We start from the raw sequence: 22,367 nt of genomic DNA on the forward strand, positions 1-22,367 counted from the left end.
TCCTGAGAGCAGAACTAGGAGTGACCCCCCCCCCAGCACTGAAAGATGTGACCTCAAACCCAAATATAAATAAAGGGGGGAAAATAAAGAACCAAGGTCAGCATTTGGCATTCAGCAGTCTGTTTTTGAGTAGTAACTTAGTCTCTGAGTGGCAGACACACTCAGAGGGCTCTGCCTTACCTTCCTGGCCACTGGTCCCAGATGTTCATAGCCAGACCTAAGCAGGCTTCTCTCTGTTCCAGGCTTCAGCTCTGGCGGCATGGACTACGGCATGGTCAGCGGGAAGGAGGCTGGGACGGAGTCTCGCTTTAAGCAGTGGACCTCCATGATGGAGGCTCTGCCCTCTGTGGCCACCCAGGAAGCCAATATGCACAAAAATGGTAAGAGCAGCAGGGTTGGGCTGGTTCTGACCCATCGTGGGTTCTGAGCGAGTTTTTGACATCTTAAATTGGCCTGTGGGAGAGAGTGGGCATGTTTCTATGTACAAGTTAGAGGCCAAGTTGGGGCAGTGGACCCAATGAAGATCTGTCTGCAGTAGCATGGAGGAGAGAAGAGGGGCTTTGAACTTGGGAAAAATCCCTCATTAGTGGGCTAAGAGATCTAAGTCTGGTTTTGTTTTGTTTTTAAGTGCAGGAGGTCACAATGCATGAACTTTATACTGATTCTTTGAGCCCACTAATCTCCAAAAGGCAGCTGTTAGATCCGTGCTTGATATTTGGGAAGCTTTCTTGTTCTTCCAGTAGTCTTCAGTTGAGGGTATCTCAAGCTTTGACAGCGAGTGAATCAGTCCCGCTGCATCTATGAGAGCGTCTCAGGTTTCCCTGTAAAACAGATGAAAGGTCTTGGAACTTCCCTTCAGCCATTGTGTCAGGAATTGCTGCATGGACTGTGATTGACTGGACTTGCTGGATCCCTGAGAACCTGGAGTCTGACTTGGATGGGCTGCTCTCCACCCCCTGGGGCCCCAGGAGGCAAGGCCCCTCCCTGTTTGCAGGGCTCCTTTATAAACTGCTCTCCAGTGCCCCTTCTGGGAGGCTGGTGAAGAGCTCTCATAGCACTCATTGTCTCCTGCCATTGCTAAGCCCCATCGTTGGCTCAACGTGCTACAGAATCATGAGACTGTAAAATCTCCACACTGAGGAACCGACCAAGCACAGTCTCTGTAGGTTTAGGTACCTGTACAGCTACCTTTAGCCGATGATGAGTCCCCTAGTCCCCTGGTCCCCAGAGGCTTGGCAGTAAATGCAGATGGCACCAGAGAGCGTAGCTTGAAGCTAAAGCATTTCTTGCCTGTGGACACTGATGTTCCCATTTCGGTAGCAAACCCCAGGGTAATTGGGCTTTTCATTTTTCTCCTGCTTCACTGAGTGCCCTTGGGTACATATTATATCTGCATATCTATAGGTGCAAATACATTTCTTTCACATGCACCAGATAAAAATAAGTTCTGTCACCCAACACGAAGATAATATTGATGATTTTCTTACAAGGCCAAACCAAACAGATTGTTTTCATCAGTCTCTTCACAACTACTTAATAATTACTCTGGAAATAATTTTCTCTCTTCATAAGCAACCTCCTCAAGAGTGGATCAGATGACACCAACATAAGGCGTAAAATTTATTTGGTGAAATAAGCTGGATAGTTTCTCAACAGAGGACAGCACACATTTTAGGAAGTTTGGGGGCTGTTTTTTGTGTTTTTTTTTTTTTTGGTTTTTTTGAGTTAAAGGGAATTTTTTAAGTCTTTTCCTGCCACGCAGCATATAAAAATGCACGAAGCAGGCACCCAAGGAAACCGCTGAAGTGTTCTCAGGGCAGCATTGACAAAGGATCTGCTGTTCTCCGGCTGTGGGCCGTGGATCTCGGGGCTGCCGAGTTCACTGCTGGCCTTGCTGGCACGGCTCCCAGCCAGGCGTTCCCTCTCAGTGCTCTGGAATTTAAAGCAATTGCAGATGCTTTTCTGTCTTCTTTCCCTCCTTTCCTCCCTCCCTGTGTTGATACGGCCGCTCCTAGCTACACTGAAGTCTCCTCAGCAGTCCCGGGCCAGGGTGTTGGTACAAAGGTGGTTCGGATTCCGTGGCTTTCTTGTTTCTCTTTGGAGTCATTAGTTCGGCACCGTATGGGATAGTCACACGTGACCTGCAGTTTGTATAAAGCTTTGTTAGTGGCCTGCGACTGGGGGATTTTGAAGTTGCAGATGGAGTTCAGAATGAGGACATTGTCCTTTGCTTAGGAAGAGGAAAGGGTCATTCTCAGTCATCCCGCTTATTAATCGAATACGGGTCCCAAGGGCAGCCCCCAGTCTCTATTTCACACTGTAAGAGTCAGTTTTGTTTATTTCTTTCAGTTCCCCCGGATTTAAAAAAAAAGTGGTTGACATGAATTCTTTGTGAATATAATTTCCTTTCCTTTCTCTCCTCTCAGGCGCTATAGTGGCCCCCGGTAAGACCCGAGGAGGGTCACCATACAACCAGTTTGATCTCATTCCGGGTGAGACACTGGGTGGCCATACGGGTCCTGCTGGTGATAGCTGGTTACCTGCCAAATCTCCACCAACAAATAAAATCGGAAGTAAATCCAGCAATGCCAGTTGGCCTCCAGGTATTGTCCAGAAAAATCTTTTTTTTTTTTTTTTTTGTTTTTGTTTTTGTTTTTGTTTTTTTAGGAGTTGGAGGATTCCTCTTTTGTTTTTTCCATGGTTAATTTCAGGTTCCAGAACTTAGAACCTTTGGCCATCTCTTAACGAAGCCCCTATTTCAATTTGTTATTCAGTGATAATGACAAGAGCAAGGGAGGGTATAAAATAAATCCCTACCTTGTGATATCACCCCATACACTGTATTTCAAACCCTAAATGGATGGGTCTGAAGAGGGGCAGAGTTAATAATCCAAGCCAGTCAGGAGAGAGTCATGGATTCAGTCTGGTTCTCACCTCCTGGTCTCTCTGAGTGCCAAATCAGACTGACCTTAAGAGGAAGTTGGGGGACCACCTTTGGTTTGGTTTGATAGCTGGTGTCATCTTATAGGAGGGTCTCTGCTCTCTGGAGGCTCTCAGGGAAATAGGATTGGGCCATGTCCACCTTGAACATAAGTCATTATGGTGGACATCACGCTGTGAAGAGCAAGTCACAGGAGCAGAATATGGAGGTGAAGTTGCCATGATTTGCCACTTACCTGATGCTTCTAATATGGAGGCTTTTCAAACACCCATTATGTTGATTTGTTCGTTAAACAGTATTTATTATTAAGCACTATTAATCATTTAGGCTCCCAAAGTATGCAATAGTGCGGGAGTACTGTATGACTCTTTTTTTCTTTTTGATTTTTGTTTCCTTGTTTCAAATGTTAAGTGCTTTTCCTTGCTGAACATGTAAAAGCTATAATAGTAAACTAATTAGCAGATTCCCTTAGAAATCATCCTCTGTAGGGAATCCTGACATGTATAGTTTATTGTGTTATGGATCTGATGTCTGCTCTTCAAGTTCATACACTCTGTTCTCCCAGCAGATAAAATTTTATCTGCTGCCTACCTTAAATATGATTTAAACTGAGCCAGACGTTTCCTGCTGGCCAGCCCCGCACATTCCACAGAGCAGGAGTCACTGCTCTGTTGGAGTGTCTGGGCCAGCTTTTACTAAGATGAACAGAAGGTGTCACTGACCGCCAGCCTAGCTTTTCTCCCAGTTCTAAGACAGTTGTCATGATCACTGGACTACTTTTCTCCTGCCCTCAGGCCTGGACTTCCCTGAGACATGGTTACAGGGACATTCTGGATCCAGGTTACGGCTGCTGACGGCAGGTCAGCACGTTGGGCTAACACAGAGGTGCTATTGCCACAGTGTGTCTTGTTGTTGTTGTTGTTGTTAATGATGATGACCTATAGTGAAAGTCTGAAGTTCAACGGATAACAGGTTTAAATTTCACAGATGTATTTCATCAATCAAAACATGACTTTGTTGTTTGTTTTAAAGCAACCTCCTGATTCTAACAGTAGTTCTCTTTGTTTCAGAATTCCAACCAGGAGTGCCATGGAAAGGTATCCAAAACATTGACCCTGAATCCGACCCCTACGTCACCCCAGGAAGTGTGCTGGGGGGTCCAGCCACATCTCCCATTGTAGATACTGACCACCAACTTCTGCGGGATAACACCACAGGTAGATGAGGAGAAGCCCCCTGCATGCTCGTCAGCACCCAGCACAGTTCTCTTGGTCACTCTGTGTTTTGGTGGTGCTTGATTATTTAAATAGAAAACTTAACACTGTCTGGGGGTTTAGAGGGGAGCAGAGGGAGCTCAAGGGACTGCAGGCCCACCCCCCCATGCTTTGCATTCAGGGGGCCCTAGTTGAATCTTCAGCGGTGTGTGGTCCCTGGAGTACCACCTGTCTGGTCCCAGATAAAACCAAGAAAAGAGAGAAAACCAGCAAGTGTGTGTACACACTTGCTGGGGAAATGGTGGTGAGTACCTGAGCTTGATCCCTGATCCCCTGCATCGCACAGCAGTCATGGGCTGGTCTCCACCTGCTCATGCTTGTTAAAAGAATAGGAAACTTGGGCCCGGAGAGATAGCACAGCGGCGTTTGCCTTGCAAGCAGCCGATCTAGGACCAAAGGTGGTTGGTTCAAATCCCGGTGTCCCATATGGTTCCCCAAGCCTGCCAGGAGCTATTTCTGAGCAGACAGCCAGGAGTAACCCCTGAGCACCGCCGGGTGTGGCCCAAAAACCAAAAAAAAAAAAAAAAGGAAACTTTTTGGATTTTTGGTGGGTTTTTGTTTTGTTTTGTTTTTGTTTTTTACCATACCTGACTGTGCCCAGAAATCACTCCTGGGGGGCCTTGGGGAATCATGGAGTGCTGGAATGATCAAACCCAGATCAGCTGCATATGAGTCAAGCACCTTTCTTGAAGTGCTGTTTTTCTGGCTCCAAAAGAATGCTTGTTTTGGGGCCGGAGAGATAGCATGGAGGTAAGGCGTTTGCCTTTCATGCAGGAGGTCATCTGTTCGAATCCTGGCACCCCATATGGTCCCCCCGTGCCTGCCGGGAGCAATTTCTGAGCCTGGAGCCAGGAATAACCCCTGAGCACTGCCGGGTGTGACCCAAAAACCACAAAAAAAAAACACAAAAAAACAAACAAACAAAGAATGCTTGTTTTTATGTGGGAGCTACTCCTGGGGTGGGAATCCAGGGCTTCACCTGTGAAAGCACATGTTTCTACCACCCAGCCACCTCTCTGACCTCATACTTTTTTTTTTTTTTTTTTTGGTTTTTGGGCCACACCCGGCGGTGCTCAGGGGTTACTCCTGGCTGTCTGCTCAGAAATAGCTCCTGGCAGGCACGGGGGACCATATGGGACACTGGGATTCGAACCAACCACCTTTGGTCCTGGATCGGCTGCTTGCAAGGCAAACGCCGCTGTGCTATCTCTCCAGGCCCCTCATACTTATTTTTTAAGATCTATTATTTCAAAGATTAACTACATTGGCGGGGAGGGGTGGACCACACCCAGCATTGTTCAGGGATCACTCCTGGCTCTGTGCTCAGGAATCACTCCTGGTAGGCTTGGGGGGCCCAATGGATCAAACCTGAGTTGAACAAATGCAAGGCAAAAGCCCTCCCTGCTGTGCTGTTGCTCTGGCCTTTATTGCGTATCTTGTTTTGTTTTTTGGGTCATACCCGGCGGCTTTCAGGGGTTACTCCTGGCTCTGTGCTCAGAAGTCGCTCCTTCTAGGCTCAGGGGACTACATGGGATGCCGGGATTCAAACCACCCTTTGTCCTGGATCAGCTGCGCACAGGGCTAACACCCTACCGCTGTGCTATCTCTCTGGCTCCCCATGTATCATATTAAAGAGTCACTGATCATGCTAACATTTACACACAATGTTTCCTTCTTTTTCACCCACAGGGTCTAACTCTTCCCTCAACACCTCGCTGCCTTCACCTGGTGCCTGGCCCTACAGTGCCTCTGACAACTCCTTTACCAACGTTCATAGCACTTCAGGTATGTGGGCAGCTTGTCTGTCCTCTCCATCATGCCCACCCCCTCCCCAACCCCGTTTGCACTTCTCTGTCCTCTCTGTCCTTTTCTGGATGATGATCTCCTAAAGAAAACTCCTACAAGGGCTGGAGTCATATCATAGCACAGCAGGGCAGGCTCTGGCCTTGCAAGTAGCCCACCCAGGTTCTATCCCTGGCATCCAATATGGTCCCCCTGAGCACAGAGCCAGGAGTAACCCTGAGCATTACTGGCTGTGATCTCAAAACAAAACAAAAACAAATGCTCACACATTGAGCAGTAAAGGTCATTAGGTTCAGTCTCAGAGACAGGACAGCAATAGCACACAGATGCCAGGCTATGTCATAGTCACAGGCAGCTGTGGGCCATCAAGGATAGAGGCTCTGTCCGGATGACTTTTTCTTTTGTGGTGTTTGGGTCACACCCGGCAGTGCTAAGGGGTTATTCCTGGTTCCATGCTCAGAAATTGCTCCTGGCAAGCACAGGACACCATATGGGACGCCGGGATTCGAACCAATGAGCTTCTGCATGAAAGGCAAACACCTTACCTCCATGCTATCTCTCTGGCCCCTGTCCGGATGACTCTTAACCAGTCTGTCCAGAGAATCTAGGAATCTGGGAAGAATCAATTAAGTCCAGGTTGTGATTCAAAAGGCAGCCAATTATAGCTTGCTTTTCTCTTAAAAAAAAAAAAAGAAAAGAAAAGAAAAAGAAAAACAACAAAAAAACAAAACCTGTCACTTAGAAAAGCAAAGGGCAGGTGGCCAAGAGCAAAAGGGGCCTTTATTAATTCTACTAACAGCATTTATTGAATTCCTTGTATTTTTAAGAAGACAATTGTGGAATGGAAAAGTTAATGGGGATAATAAAGCCTTTGAAGTCTTTCAGGAAACACAATGCCTTTTGGATTGGTAGCCCCATCACTACTAATTGGCACTTTGGCCTTACAAAAGTGGAGTCTTGAGCCATTAAAATCATTATGGCTTCCTTTCTTTGACCAGGCAAAAGCACATAAAACAAACTGCCTAAGATCCCACTGAAGGTTAATGGCCTTACAAATCTCTTTCTTCTTTTCTTCCCACAGACCACTGTGGGTCAAAGAACTTGGGCCCTTCCCCTCCCTGCCCAGAGCCTTGAAAAGTGGTCCTATCATTTGGCCCCTTTGGAGGTGGAAAGACAAGGATTCAAAATGTCAAGAAAAACACTGGCGCAACATGCCACATTTTTGTTGTTTTGTTTTGGGGTCACATCTGGCAGTGCTCAGGAGTTACTCCTGGTTCTGCATTCAGGAACCTGCATTCAGGAATCATGGCATGCTCAGGGAATGATACAAGTTTCCTGGGATCAAACCCAGGCTGACCATATGCAAGGTGACCGTGGCACTCTCACTCACGTGCCCAGTGATCCATATTTCTGGGGACCATCTGAGTGATAGCTCAGTGAGGAGGGCATTTGCTTTTCTACGAGGCTGACCCGGATTCAATTCCCAGCATCTCATATGGTTCCCTGAGCCTGCCAAGAGCAATTTTTGAGCACACAGCCAGGAGTAACCCGAGTGCTGCCGAGTATGGCCCAAAAACAAACGAACAAAAAACCCTCCATAGTCCATATTTTTTTTCTGAATATGCTATTTCTTTTTTTTTAATATCTTTACTTATACAATTTGATTACAAACATGATGTAGCTGGGTTTCAATCATATAAAGAACACCCCCATTCACCAATGAAACATTCCCATTACCAATGCCCTAAATCTCCCACCTCCCTATCCCACCCCTCGCCTGTATTTGAGACAGGCTTTCAACTTCCCTCATTCATTCACATTGTTATGTTAGTTGTCAAGTGTAGTTATTTCTCTAACTGCACTCATCACTCTTTGTGGTGAGCTTCAGTCCATATTTCTTTTTTTTTTTTTTTTTTTGGGTCACACCTGGCGGTGCTCAGGGGTTACTCCTGGCTATCTGCTCAGAAATAGCACCTGGCAGGCACGGGGGACCATATGGGACACCGGGATTCGAACCAACCACCTTTGGTCCTGGATCGGCTGCTTGCAAGGCAAACACCGCTGTGCTATCTCTCCGGGCCCAAGAATTTTTTTTTTTTTTTTTTTTTTTTTTTTGGTTTTTTGGGCCACACCCGTTTGACGCTCAGGGGTTACTCCTGGCTATGTGCTCAGAAATCGCCCCTGGCTTGGGGGGACCATATGGGACGCCGGGGGATCGAACCGCGGTCCGTTCCTTGGCTAGCGCTTGTAAGGCAGAAACCTTACCTCTAGCGCCACCTTCCCGGCCCCCATATTTCTAATCTCACCCTCCACTCCACATTCATAAACTTACTTTCTTCACGTAGAGAAATACTTCTGGGCCCGGAGAGATAGCACAGTGGCGTTTGCCTTGCAAGCAGCCGATCCAGGACCAAAGGTGGTTGGTTCGAATTCCGGTGTCCCATATGGTCCCCCGGGCCTGCCAGGAGCTATTTCTGAGTAGACAGCCAGGAGTAACCCCTGAGCACCGCCGGGTGTGGGCCCCCCCCCCCAAAAAAAGAGAAATACTTCTACCTTATTACCTCCTGCTAATTGCCCTCCTTTTACATTGCTTTATTGTTTTGTCTTTAATTGTCTAGTAATTGAACAAGAGTCTCCCTTAGAGTAGTTTAAAACTAACGTTTTTCATGGGGCAGGAGAGATAGCACAGGGTAGGGCATGTACCTTGCACACAGCTGATTTGAACAGACAGTGGTTCAAATCCTGGCATCCCATATGATTCCCCATGCTTGCAAGGAGTGACTTCTGAGCTAAGAGCCAGGAGTAACAACCTTTGAGTGTCGCTGCCAGGTATGATCCCAAAACAAAAACAAACAAACAACCGTACATTTTTCTCACCCCCCCCCACAACCTCTTTCCTTCCTCACTTGTTTTTTTGGCGGGGGTGGGGGTGGGTGGGTGTTGGTTTTGGGGCCGTCCTGCACAACTCAAAGATTACTCCTGGTTCTGTGTTCAGAAATCGTCCCTGGCAGGCTCAGAGGATCATTTGGGATGCCGGGAATCCAACCCGGATCCATCCTGTGTCAGCTGCATGCAAGGCAAATGCCCTACCGCTGTGCTCTCTCCGGCCTCACTTATTTTTCTAATGATGCTCATATGTCACTTTTCCTTACTCTTCTCCTTTCCCTGGATCCCAGGAATTGGGGATATGATGCCATTTCCTGAGGGGTGTATTCCATGTTCGTCCTTTGGTCCTTTCTGTCTGCAAGATTAAATGGAATAATTTGATTTTGATATCATGGCCTCTTAGCTTGCCACAACCCCAGTCTCCTTTAATGGGTCTTTTACCTGATTATCCCTTGTAGAAATTAACCAGCAGGTTACTGCAGTAAGCTGTAAGTCCTGCTGTTGTTCTGCTGCTACTTAGCTACAAGGCTCACAGGGGCCCATGGGGCCTGGCTGCTGGGTGGGTCCTTGTGCCTACCCAGGGCTGCCAACTAGCCTCCACCTGGGTCTGTGAGTGAGAGTGAGAGTGTGAGTGAGTGAGTGAGTGAGTGAGTGAGTGAGTGAGTGAGTGAGAGAGAGAGAGAGAGAGAGAGAGAGAGAGAAAGAGAAGGAAGGAAGGAAGGGAGGGAGGGAGGGAGGGAGGGAGGGAGGGAGGGAGAACTTTTATTCTTCCTGTAGTCTGAGGCTGGGGGAGGCCTTGGTACAAGAAAGAAAGGAAAATAAAGGAATAGATAGAAAGCAGGCATCATCTCACCAATGCTTTATCTCTCTCTCTCTCTCTCTCTCTCTCTCTCACACACACACACACACACACACACACACACACACACACACACACACACACACACACTCTGTTAGCTGGCAGGCACTGCTCTGGTCATTATCCCAGGTTCCCTCCCCACAAAGGTTTGTTTTTTCTTTTAGACCTGGCATGACAAGGGGACATGTTCAGGGGGCGTGTCCAGGTTCAGCTGTCATTACAGTGGGGGTATTCAAGGGTCGTGTCATAGTCTAACTGCCATACATCAATATTGCAAACTTTTAATGTGTCTTTTATCTGATTGTCCCTGTAAAATAATCTGCCAGAATTAGGGGAAACCTTGGGTGCAGAGAGTACCTATATTAAACAAGCCTTGGTGTCTGCCTTCCTTGTCTCCGAGCCTGTCCTTGTCCTTCTACATAAATCTAAATCCTTCAGGACCTCACTCTGCCAGGCCTTTTCTGAGAGCTGAATACTAGCTTTCTCCTCGAGGAAGAAGCATGTCCAGTGCTGCCTGTGGTGCTCTGTCTCCCCTTGAAACACTATTGCCTTACAGTTAGACTGTGCTCTTTTTTTAGGGGGGGTTGGGCCAAACCCAGCAGTGTTCAGGGTTTCCTCCTGGCTCTGTGCTTAGGAATCACTCCTGGCAGGATCAGGGGACCCTATGGGATCAAACCTGGATTGGCCACATACCTGGCAAGCACCCTTCCTGCTGTGTTATTGCTCAGGTTCCTAAAATGGGCTTTCTGGATGATGCCTGTATATTGCTCTTGTTAAAGTCTGTTGGGATGTCGAACTCTAACATTCTGAACCAACAACGGCTTGGTTTCCCATTCCAACAAAGCGTATTTGTCAAATATTTTAGTTCTTACTAGCATGTCTGCTGCTCTATGGGTATGCTTGACTTGCAAAATGCCTTTCTTGGATTTATGTTATTTCTTCCAGATATTTTAGCAGAAAAAAACAGTTAAGAATTTATTTGTGGGCCCGGAGAGATAGCACAGCGACATTTGCCTTGCAAGCAGCTGATCCAGGACCAAAGGTGGTTGGTTTGAATCTCGGCGTCCCATATGGTCCCCCGTGCCTGCCAGGAGCTATTTCTGAGCAGATAGCCAGGAGTAACCCCTGAGTACCGCCGGGTGTGGCCCAAAAACAAAAAAAGAAAAAAAGAAAAAGAATTTATTTGTAAAAGAAAAAAAGAAAAGAAAAGAATTTATTTGTTTTGGGGGAGAGGGTAACCCCAGTGTGCTCAGGGTCACAATTGGTGGAGACTGGGGGCAAAGTCCAGCCTTCCGCATGGAAAGCAGGTGTCTGGGCCCATTTATCTCTCTAGCCCAAGAATTAATCTCATTAAACCTTTTTATGTTGTGAGTTTATTTTTAGGTATAATAGTATCATAATTGCCTACGCGCCCAGCCATCTTGTGCTAGTGCGCATGCCTGAGCTGTTGGCCACACTCCTTCCTCCTTTTCTCTTCTTGTAGCAAAGTTCCCTGACTATAAATCAACATGGTCCCCAGACCCCATAGGACACAACCCCTCTCACCTCTCCAACAAGATGTGGAAGAACCATCTTTCCTCAAGGAACACTACGCCGCTGCCCCGCCCGCCCCCTGGCCTGACCAACCCCAAACCGTCATCTCCCTGGAGCAGCACAGCACCCCGATCGGTCAGGGGGTGGGGGACACAGGACTCTCGACTTGCCTCAGGTGAGATAGATCCTCCTCAAGGAGCATCTTTTTCAAGGGCCTGTCGAAGGGGGATGAGCCTGCAGTTGGCCGGTGGGGAATCGAGTGTGTCTGTTAAAGGCTAGAGTGATAGCACAGCTGGGAGGGCTTTTGCTTTGCACATGACAGACCCAGGTTCAATCCCTGGCATTCCATAGCCTGCCAGGAATGATTCCTGAGCTCACAACCAGGAGGGACCCCTGAGTATTGCCGGGCATGGCCCAAAAAGCAAAAATGAAACAAAAATAAGTATCTCTGCTAGCTGTGGTATAAGACAAAAGCTCCCAGGATCTCCCCAGGATAGGAGATTTAAGATGACAGGCCACAGGCAGGGCTCAGTGTCAGAGCCTTGTCTTGCATCTAGAAGGCCTTGAGTTTGACATCCAATATCACCAAAAAAATAAAAATAAAAAAGAAAGAAAGAAAAGAAACCAAAACAGAAAAAGACAGCTAGCATCAAGAGAATTAGGAAGAACATGAAGCCTTCCCAGTGAGTTTTGTGCAGAAGGTGTGATGAAGGGACCAGGAAACCAGCTCTAAGAAGCGCAAAGAGCCTTGGGAGCTAGGTTGGGTTGTTTCCCACTCAGGAGCCAACGTTTCTACAGTTTTGGGATGTTCTGACCTGTTTTCCTGTTCCTTACAGCCTCTACCTGGAGTGACGGGGGTTCAGTGCGTCCGAGTTACTGGCTGGTTCTTCACAATCTCACACCACAGGTAATCACCCGATGCCTCTCGCATCCCATCACTCACCCCATGAGTCAGGACCAGCCATGGGATGGGTCTCGCCCAAGGTGGAGGTGAGTTGCGGCAGAGGAGACGTTGGTCTCTCATCTGATGGCGGCCTTCGAGCCAATGCTAGCAGGCATCATGCCTGAAATGGAGCAGGCAGTGCCACCAAGTGAATTCTGTTGAGGAGGACGGACGAATATGGATCTGCCCATCAGAACCCAGACCCCCAGGCAGGAGGGATGTTTAAAGTGTTTGTACCCCAAGCATGAATAGCCCGTCCACCTCACCAGGTTTGCAATTTGGAAACTGTCACCCACCTCCTTAGTGGAAGGAGTCTGGTCTGGTCGAGTTGATGATTTGCATTCTTGTGGGTGCGGTTCGTTTTCTCATTGGTGTCTGTTTTCCTTCTGAGTTGCTGGCACGAGTCAATAGCAAGCACATCAAAACATGGCCTCTGAACTGTTCTTCCAGTGGAGGGATTTGGTTCACTACCGAACCACCCTCCCTTGTACCTTCATTGCATAATGGACTCCTTTGCAGTAAAAGTGAACATTCACATGAGCCAGAGGAACTTTGCAGAGACTGGTCCCATGACTTTCATCTGGACGCAATGTTGCAAAGTCCGCCACTGGGTTAAAAGAAGTCAGTTCTCTCCCCCTTGCTCCCTCCCTCCTACACACAGAATGAGCATTTAATTCGTAAATTAATTCCTGCACACTTTACTGAGCCAGCCTTTTCCGGAGCGTTCCCGGGGGATGGTAATAGGTCTCTGGCCTCATTTAATGTTGGAGTATGTACTTAATTAAAATTAAACAGGTTTCCTTACTCCGAGATGTCTTAGACTTCAGGATGCAGCCATACTTGATGGCTCTCTGTGGGGAAATCGTTTATCCTGAATTTGCGTAGGGCTGTTTTTTTTTTTTTTTTTTTTTTTTTTGCTTTTTGTTGTTACGTTTGTTTCTTGGGACATGCTCTGCAGTACTCAGAGGCTATTGCTGCCTACTGCTCAAGTGTCCTTCTCAACAGTGCTCAGGGACCATGTGTTCTGGGAATTGAACCTGGGCCTCCCACATGAAAGCATGTTCTCTGGCCCGCCCTTCCTTCCTTCCTTCCTTCCTTCCTTCCTTCCTTCCTTCCTTCCTTCCTTCCTTCCTTCCTTCCTTCCTTCCTTCCTTCCTTCCTTCCTCCCTCCCTCCCTCCCTTCCTCCCTTCTCTCCCTCCCTTCCTCCTTCCCTCCTTCCTTCACTCCCTCTCTCCTTCCCATCCTCCCTTCCTCTCTCCCTTTCCCCCTCCATCCGGCCCTTCCTTCCTTCCTTCCTTCTTTCTTCCTCCCTCCCTCCCTCCCTTCTCCCTTCCCTCCCTCCCTTCTCCTTTCCCTCCCTCCCTCCTTCCCTCCTTCCTTCATTCCCTCTCTCCTTCCCATCCTCCCTTCCTCTCTCCCTCTCCCCCTCCATCTTTGGGCCATATCTAGTGATGTTCAGGGCTTACTCCTGGCTGTGTACACAGGTATCATTCATTGCAAAGCTCAGCTCAGGGCCATATGAGGTGCTGGGACAACCCAGGTTGGACATATACTAGGCAAATGTCCTCCCTGCTGTACTGTTGCTCCAGCCCCACAAGGAGGATATCTTTATGACTTGTCACAAAGCAAGATGTGGTTAGAAAGAGAGAAGCAGGTAGGGATGTACTGTGTTAAAAAAAAAATAAAGAACCTTCAGTGGGGTGGAAATTTTAGAAGATGGAAAGGAAGCAACCCTTTACATGAAAAATAATAAATGTGTACAATCTAATATAGGCATTGGCTGCATTTATAGTTGAAAATTTTAATTGTTTATATTTTATGACCCTCTTTTTTTTTGGGTTTTGGGTCACACCCGGTAGCGCTCAGGGGTTACTCCTGGCTCTATGCTCAGAAATCATCCCTGGCAGGCAGAGGGGACCATATGGGATGCTGGGATTCGAACCACCGTCCTCCTGCATGAAAGGCAAACACCTTATCTCCATGCTATTCTCTCCAGCTCCCTATTTTATGACTTTTAATCAATATGCTGTGATTTACAATACTTTGGGTTTTGGGGGGGGGGGACTTGGGGGCCGCACCTCACAATTCCCAGGGGTTGCTCCTGGCTTTGCACTCAGGATCACTTCTAACAGTACTAAGGGGGCCATAAGGGATGCCGGGAATTGAACCTGGGTTGGTCACATTCAAGGAAAGCGTTCTACCTACTGTATTCTCACTAGTATAGCAGTAGTACTACTAGTAGTAGCAGTAGCAGCAACAGCAGTAGTAGTAGTACTACTGCTAGTGATAGTCTCGGCATACGTATTCCAACACCAAGCCAGTATCAGGGTCCTGCTTCCCTCCACCACTGCCCCACTGTCCCTGCTCGCCCCCTTGCAGCTTTCTGCACGAGCTCTCCAACTGTTGCCTTTGGACCCCTACTGTTGCACCTTGTTGTTGTTTTTTGTTTTTTTGTTTGTTTGTTTGTTTTTGGGGGGGACCACACCCTAAACCCAGCAGAACTCAAGGTTAATCCTGGCTGTGCGCTCAGAAATTGCTCCTGGCAGGCTCGGGGGATCATATGGGATGCCAGGGATTGAATTGGGGTTGGCCATGTGCAAGGCAAACGCCCGCCCTCCCTGCTGTGCTATCACTCAGCCCACACCAAACTCCCCCCCCCCCCCCCCCGTGAGCTCCTGTCTGTCCCTCTCCTCCAACGTGACTTCACTCAGCATTATACCCTCTTGTCCATCGAAGCAGCTCATCGCAGGACTGCACCCTTTGCTTTCTCTGCAGTTATTCTGTTACATAAACCTACCACAGCTTCTAGATACTGTTGATCAGAAAGTTGGGGTCAATCTTTTTGGTGGCAGGAGGGTCCTTATGCCATGCTCAGGGTGAGTAACTTGGCCAGCCAGCCAGGCCATAGTTCAAGCTAGCACCCCACACTATTACCCTATCTGGGCAGAACACAATTGGGGACCACAATTCCCCCACTGGGCTTTAGAGGAATTGAGGTATGCATGGGACAACGGATTGAGCCCAGGAGCCTGTGCCCTGGCTCTGATCTCAGCTCCCAGCCTCTGAATTCTTTCATCACCAGAACTTTGTCTTGAGGAGACGCATCCTAAGAGATTCTCAGCAGGCATCTATGTGCTTGCCATGCCATTTCTCTGGCATTTTCCTTCAGGAACTCCAGCGGTGATGCTGTTTCTCCTCTTGCCAATTTGTATAGAAACAAAGAATGTTTCCACTCGTTGCTGCCAGTAAAACAACTTGGTACAGTTATGCCGGTAGTGGCTTGTTCCCTTCCTGGAGAAGTGACCTGACATCAGCACCAGGGACCAAGGGCAGCAGAGGTGAGAGGAATTCTTGCCAGAGTTAGCAGAAGGGTCAGAGACAGCTTAGCCTGAGCTGGCAGCAGCGTTTTAAATCATCGGGTGGCCAGCAGGACTTTTTTTTTCCATTTGTGTCCTTCTGTTTAACTCTTTTTTTAAGATCTGTAATGGGGGGGGGGGGGGACTCTTGTCATGAATGCTGAGAACTTTGCATTTTCTTACATTCTTATTTGGCTGTGTCTTATTTCTGCTTTTTGAGGCTTTACATAACTGTTTACTGCAGTCTGTCTTCACGTACTGACCTCTCGAGGAAAGTAGGTCCAGGATGCCCATTGTTTTGAGCTGATTACACCCAAACCATTTTCTTTGTAAAAGCGTCACATTAGAATACTCAAAGCCCAGTGCTTTCAGTGTCTTCAAATTTGCCTTTAGGTAGCTACAGTAATAGCACAGTGAGGAGGGCGTTTGCCTTGCATGCAGTCAACCTGGAATTGATCTCTCACATCTCATATGGTCCCCAAGCACCACCTTGAATGACCTCTGAGCACAGAGCCAGGAGTAATCCCTGAGCACTGCTGGCTGTGACCCAAAATCAAATAAATAAAATTTGCCTTTAATAGGGCTGGAGTGATAGTACAGTGATAGTAAGGCAGGGCACTTAATTGCCTTGCATACAGATGATATTCCTGGCAATGCATATGAACTCCCAAGCCCCATCAAGAGTAATTCCTTCGGCCGGAGAGATAGCATGGAGGTAAGGCCTTTCATGCAGAAGGTCATCGGTTCGAATCCCAGTGTCCCATATGGTCTCCAGTGCCTGCCAGGAGAGATTTCTGAACATAGAGCCAGGAGTAACCCCTGAGCACTGCTGGGTGTGACCCAAACACACACACACACACACACACACACACACACACACACACACACACACACACACACACACACACACACATACACAAAAGAGTAATTCCTAAGTACAGAGCCAGGAGTAACCCCTGAGCATCACCAGATGTAACCCCGAAGCAAAACAACCAAAAACAAATTGCCTCTATCTTCCTGCTTCCAATTCTTCATCCCCCTCTCCAAGACTTATCTCGGGTACAATTATTTATGGATCAGTTTTCACCTTGCAGCCAGAGTGACAGCACAAAGGGTTGCAGGCTTGTCCTGCACGTAGCTAACCCAGGTTGGATCTCCAGTATCCCAAATGGTCCCCCAGCACCAACAGGAGTGATTTCTGATATGCGAACAAGAGTAAGCCCTGAGAGCCTGAGCGATTGTGCAAGCAATAGGGCATTTGCCTTGCACGTGCTAACCTAGGACAGACCATGGTTTGATCCCCTGTGTCTCATATGGTCCCCTGAGCCAGGAGCGATTTCTGAGCACATAGCCAGGAGTAACCCCTGAGCGTCACTGGGTGTGGCCCAAATAACCAAAAAAAAGGGGGGGGGGGTAAGTCCTGAGCAACCAGTCAGTCAGGTGCTTGTTTTGTATGAAGTCAGACATGAGCATCACATTTGGTCTCCTGAGGCTACCAAGAGTGATTTCCTGCGAGCAGAGCCACGAATGATCCCTTGAACACTGCCAGGTGTGGCCCAAAAACAAAGTTCTCACCTTAGCCACAGGAAAGGGCACTTTCCTACCCTGTCCTGTGTCTCCTCTCATTCGTATTCTTTCTCCATAGATTGATGGGTCAACCTTGAGAACCATCTGCATGCAGCATGGCCCGCTGCTGACATTCCACCTGAACCTGACCCAGGGCACCGCCCTGATCCGATACAGCACCAAACAGGAGGCAGCCAAGGCCCAGACGGCGCTGCACATGTGAGTGTCCAGCCAGCAGAGGGAGGGTGTCTGCAGGGGCTCAAGGAGGTCTGTGTCCTTCGTCCGCTGTCACTGAGGCATAGCAGTTGTGGATCTTCTCTGGCTCCTTCATGCTGGCAGTCCTGGGGTATTCGAGAGGCCGAGCAATGGTCAGAGTGACAGGAGCCAGGAATTTCTGAAGTCGCTGTTCGGGTTTAGGACCATAGAACGTCATCGGGTATAACATAGATCTCACGAGTTGTGAGACCACCCCAGGCACCTTATCTCTACCCCAAGCAGGACAGACAGTTCTGAAGCAGGTAGGGTAAGCCGTGTAGGATTGATTAATAAACCAAGCCAGTCAGGAAAGAATTTATGGAGTCGGTTGCTTCTTGCCTCTGGTATCTCTCGGAGCATGCCAAGCCAAACTCTTTATTAATCCATTCACCAGGAGGGGAAATGTTGAGAGAGACAAAAGTATCCATCCAGGTGGGCTTTTCCATATCAAAGGAGAGATTTAAAAGAAAGAGGAAGATGGGGGAACATCTTTGTTTTGGGTTAATAGCTGGGTGTCAGCTTACAGTTAGGGCTACCTTTTCCATCATCTAATCTAGCCACTGTCTTTGGCCTCTTGGGGATGATCATGAAATGCTATTGTGTTTGGGGGGCATGGTGGGGAGGGGCACTAGACCAGATTGTGGTCTCCCTCTTCTTCTTCACCACCAGTGGAACATGAGCAAGGGAGTCTTGGCAAACAGGCAGCAATGCTCCAGCCCCGGCCCTCTTGAGAGGCCATCCCAGTTCATGGGCCCTAGACAACCCTGTCTATCTGGCCAGTGCAGTTTCCCTGCCTGAACAACCCCGTTCTCACCCCTTCTCTTCCAGGTGTGTGTTGGGTAACACTACCATCCTGGCTGAATTCGCCACCGATGATGAAGTCAGCCGATTCCTGGCACAGGCGCAGCCCCCGACCCCGGCAGCGACCCCAAGTGCACCTGCAGCTGGTTGGCAGTCTCTGGAGACCGGCCAGACCCAGTCGGATCCCGTGGGGCCGGCTCTGAATCTGTTCGGTGGGTCCACGGGGCTGGGACAGTGGAGCAGCAGTGCTGGCGGCGGCAGCGGGGCCGACCTCGCCGGCGCTTCCTTGTGGGGCCCCCCAAACTATTCTTCTAGCTTGTGGGGAGTCCCGGCTGTGGAAGACCCCCATAGGATGGGCAGTCCTGCTCCTTTACTACCTGGCGACCTTCTGGGAGGAGGGTCGGATTCAATCTGAACTTAGAACTTTCAACTCTGACCTCGTGACCTTTTTTGGAACAGCAGCAGCACTAACTTGACCTTTTCGTTTTTTTTTTTCAACTTGCAATAAATACATTTTTAAAAGGAAAAAAGAAAACGGAGAGAGAAAAAAAAAAACAAAAAAACAAACAAAAAAAAGGTGGGTCACTGACAGACTGTCTGAGCACATAGTTGCCTCCCTTCTAACTTCAGTTTTTTTTCGTTTGGAATATGAATCCAAAAAAGAGAACATATCACTCTTGAAATACTTGAATCATGAACGCCAACCTAGAAAGACAATGTGAAGCAAGTACACACATACCATTTAAATTTAAACACAAAAAAAATTAAAAAAATTAGTTTCTAGTTTTTCACTTTTTTCATGTTATATGGAAGTTGTTGCTAAGAAACATATATACTGAAAAAAAATAGCTTTTTAACTTTGTTTGCACTGGGTGTTTCCGTCCTTAGGTCTACCATGTTTGGGAGGGAGGGGAATTCAAAAGAATTGTTGGGGTGGGGAGGGAGGGAAGACTTGACGGAGCCTCACTTTAAAAACAAAAAACACAAAAAACCTTAAAAAAAAAAAGGAAAAACTTTGTGATTGGCTGGTTGATAAATACCAGTGTGTTCTGGCACATGTAATTGCCCAGGCATGCTCGTTCTTGTATGTGTGGTGCACGTGTGTTCATGTGCATTCTTCCTGTCTCTGTGTGTGTGCGTGTGCGTGTGCGCACCTCTGTCCTCCCGCCCCACCCCAGTTTCTCAAAAGCTGCGTTGCTGACAGTCTGCAGGCTGGCTGGCCGGCCATCTGCTTTCGATTTTTATTCTTTTTTAACTCTGAGAACACACAAGCACACGAGTTGCTGCCGAAGCAGCTCCGTCGGGCCGTGTTGAAGATGAGCCTAGGGCTTTTTCACGATTCGAGCAGGGAGTTTTCCTTGGCGTTCGCAAAACTAGCCTGAGTGCGCTTTCCTCCGGATTTCCTTCGGACCTAGCCGTAGAGGGGCCACTGCCAGTCTCAAACCTTAGAACAGGAGGTACCTCTTGGAGCGACTGTGTGTTTATTTATTTCTGTTTTGGTTTTGTTTTTAAAGTAAGTGGCCGCTAGGCTGACCTGAGTATCTGTACACGTTTTTCCCTGTCCTCTTTTTCTTGACTTTGACTTGGGAACAGGTGATAGGATAAAAGACCGTTTTGCATCAAGTGGTGTCTCAGAAGCAGAAAAGCCGTGCTCCCCTCCTTCCTTTTTCATTAATCAGGTATGAGAAATCTCATCAGCGTGTCAGGTAATGAGGAATTAAAGATTGCCGTGGGTTCTCTCTTTCATTGTGTGGAAACAGGAAAAAAAAATTGTGAGCAGCCTCCTGAGAGTCCCCCTTGCTTCACCCTTGTGCTCCCCTGCCTCACCCTGCGCCCTGCTTGCTGAGCGTTGCCTGTGCCAGGCCTCGGTGTCCCAGCTCCGGCCATCACTGACAGAAACGTTTACTTAACGAATGTTCTTAAACCAGTGTGTACTTCAAGCGTCTCCTCTTGTCTCTGTGTTGTGTATCTCCTGTGTATGTGGTTTTGCTTAGGCAAGTATAACTTAGCAAAGACTTTTTAAGTATTGCACCTTTTATTTTGGTTGTGACTTTCTCCCCCCTCCTTACAATGTTGCTTTTAAAAGAAAAAAATTTTTTTTTCGGTATTTAAATACTTTTTTTTTTAAAGCATCATGTAGTAGTACTCTGGGCTGAATAGGGGGCGACTTTTAATCCAGTTATCACCAACATGTATGTATTTAAGTTGGAATCAAAATGTATCAAACTGCTTTTTTTATTTTGTGTGAAGAGTTACAGCAGACCTGAAGGGGAACCTCCCCCTTTCTACAAAGCGGGGTGCGGGGGTGTGGGGGGGAGCCTGTGCCGGTAGTGTGCTAGCACTTGTGTGGACTTTGGGTCTGCGTTAGACTGTTCAACATAAAGTGCCGACATTCTGAACCAGCAAATACCTGCCCATTCCAACCCTCGGTGGGAGCACTTCTCTGCTGTCCTCCGTAACTCGCTGCTAGTGAGGACAAGGAAGTCTGTCTGTCTTTAGCATCTTCCGTGAAGGATACAGCAATGCCTGATGTATTTGACATTTATTTAGCTGGTGTCTGTGTGTAGGTAGGTGGGTGGGTGGGTATGTCTAGGCAAAAACAAAAACAAAAGGCAGCACTGAGTTGTTTGCACCAAGTGGTTTTGTGAGACAGAGAATGAGAGTCATGGAGACCTGTCGGCTCAGATTCTGCCCAAGCTGCAAGAGATTGGCGCGTCAGCCCCCGGAGTGGCCCCTCAGACGCCCCTTGGTGGGCGATTGTGGGGAGGGGGCTGCCCCGGGTGGGCCCTCCGGATGCCTTGTGGAGAACGTGACTGTGCCCTCCTCCTGTCCCCACCCTCGTCACCACCATGTTCCATCCTCCGCCGCACATGGGGACTGTGAGTCCCCTGCAGCTTCCTCCTACCGCTCTCCGTGGGTGGTGCTGGGGGCTGTGGGGAGGGGGGGGAACCTGGCCTTGTTTCTGCTCCCATAGAAGGTGAAAGAAACCCTTAGTGTCCCTGGGCCAGGAGCGTGTCACATGGTGACCCTGTCCACTGCCACTTATGGTTCCCTGCTGTATCCTGTCCCTCCAACTCCCACCTGCCTGTTGGTTTCTTGACCTGCACTATGGGTTAGTTGAGTTCCTTATGATACTACGGTGAAAGCCGGGTGCTAGAGCCCCTCTTGTTTACAAGACATAATGAGGGATTTGAAATATGTAAAAAAAAAAAAAAAAAAAAAAAAGAAGAAGCTAAATATGTTCTTCCATCATAAGCTTAAAGGGAAAAAAATTTAAACTTAAAAAAGACCAAAAAGTGTGTGTGTGTGTGTGTATATATATGTTATATGCATATATACCCATACATATATATATTTATACACACACATAAATATATATTTTAGATGAAGACTAACTCTGGGAGCATTTAACAGTGTTTTTTGTTTGTTTTTAACATTTGTTTTCCTGCTTTAAAATTTGCAAGTATTCTCAGGAATTCTAGGGTAGGAAGCCAGTTTTTTGATGATGGTTTATTTAACCGTATCTTATCCTAGATAGACGGCTGTTTCTTTCCTGTTAATAGACTTTTACAAGTTCCTGAAACTTCAGAAAGTTGAAAAAATTTTTAACTTCAAAAAATGTAAAAAGAGAAGTCTCCAAACATTATTGTCATACTGGGAATCATACATTTTTAAATCACAGGAATATTTTTTAAAAATTATCAGTTTAGCAGCAACAGGTAAAATTCATTATCTTAAAAAAAAAATGTGGGAGACATGTTAGGCTTTATACTCCATAGATTTATTTGAAGCTGTGTGTGACTTACTGGGAGTTTAAATGGGAATGCCATCACTTTGTTTCTTTCCATTTAAGACTGAACTGAAATCTCCCTTCAATAATTTATTCTTTTTAAAGGAACCCTTCTATTTGGTTCACCCCAACTTCAGCTACAAAAAGAAGGCATTTAAATTTAGAAAAAAAGAAAGAAACAACAGCTTAAAGAAAACAGACTATTTCGTAAAATAGTATGGTTTGATTGCTGAGAATCTATGTAAAGAGTTAGGAAATATAGGTTCATACTTCTTTGGAACAAATTTTAAATAGAGGCATTACTAGAGGAAAACTATATGGACTGTTCTATTAATGAAGAATGTCTGTCTTTCCTCCAT

At 47.3% G+C, this 22,367-nt stretch overlaps 1 protein-coding gene across 1 annotated transcript in view; it reads left to right on the forward strand.

The window, feature by feature from the left end:
- TNRC6B (trinucleotide repeat containing adaptor 6B) overlaps nucleotides 1-22,157 on the forward strand; it is a 166,434-nt gene extending 144,277 nt beyond the window's left edge. The window contains exons 17-24 of the mRNA XM_049771535.1: nucleotides 243-380; nucleotides 2,427-2,603; nucleotides 4,012-4,158; nucleotides 5,905-6,000; nucleotides 11,247-11,471; nucleotides 12,133-12,203; nucleotides 17,242-17,381; nucleotides 18,246-22,157. Coding sequence (XP_049627492.1) covers nucleotides 243-380; nucleotides 2,427-2,603; nucleotides 4,012-4,158; nucleotides 5,905-6,000; nucleotides 11,247-11,471; nucleotides 12,133-12,203; nucleotides 17,242-17,381; nucleotides 18,246-18,633 — 1,382 coding nt within the window. The 3' untranslated portion in view covers nucleotides 18,634-22,157. The remainder of the gene's footprint in view (nucleotides 1-242; nucleotides 381-2,426; nucleotides 2,604-4,011; nucleotides 4,159-5,904; nucleotides 6,001-11,246; nucleotides 11,472-12,132; nucleotides 12,204-17,241; nucleotides 17,382-18,245) is intronic.
- Nucleotides 22,158-22,367: the final 210 nt, after the last annotated feature.

The sequence above is a fragment of the Suncus etruscus genome, chromosome 4 (assembly GCF_024139225.1).
Source record: "Suncus etruscus isolate mSunEtr1 chromosome 4, mSunEtr1.pri.cur, whole genome shotgun sequence".
NCBI lineage: Eukaryota > Metazoa > Chordata > Mammalia > Eulipotyphla > Soricidae > Suncus > Suncus etruscus.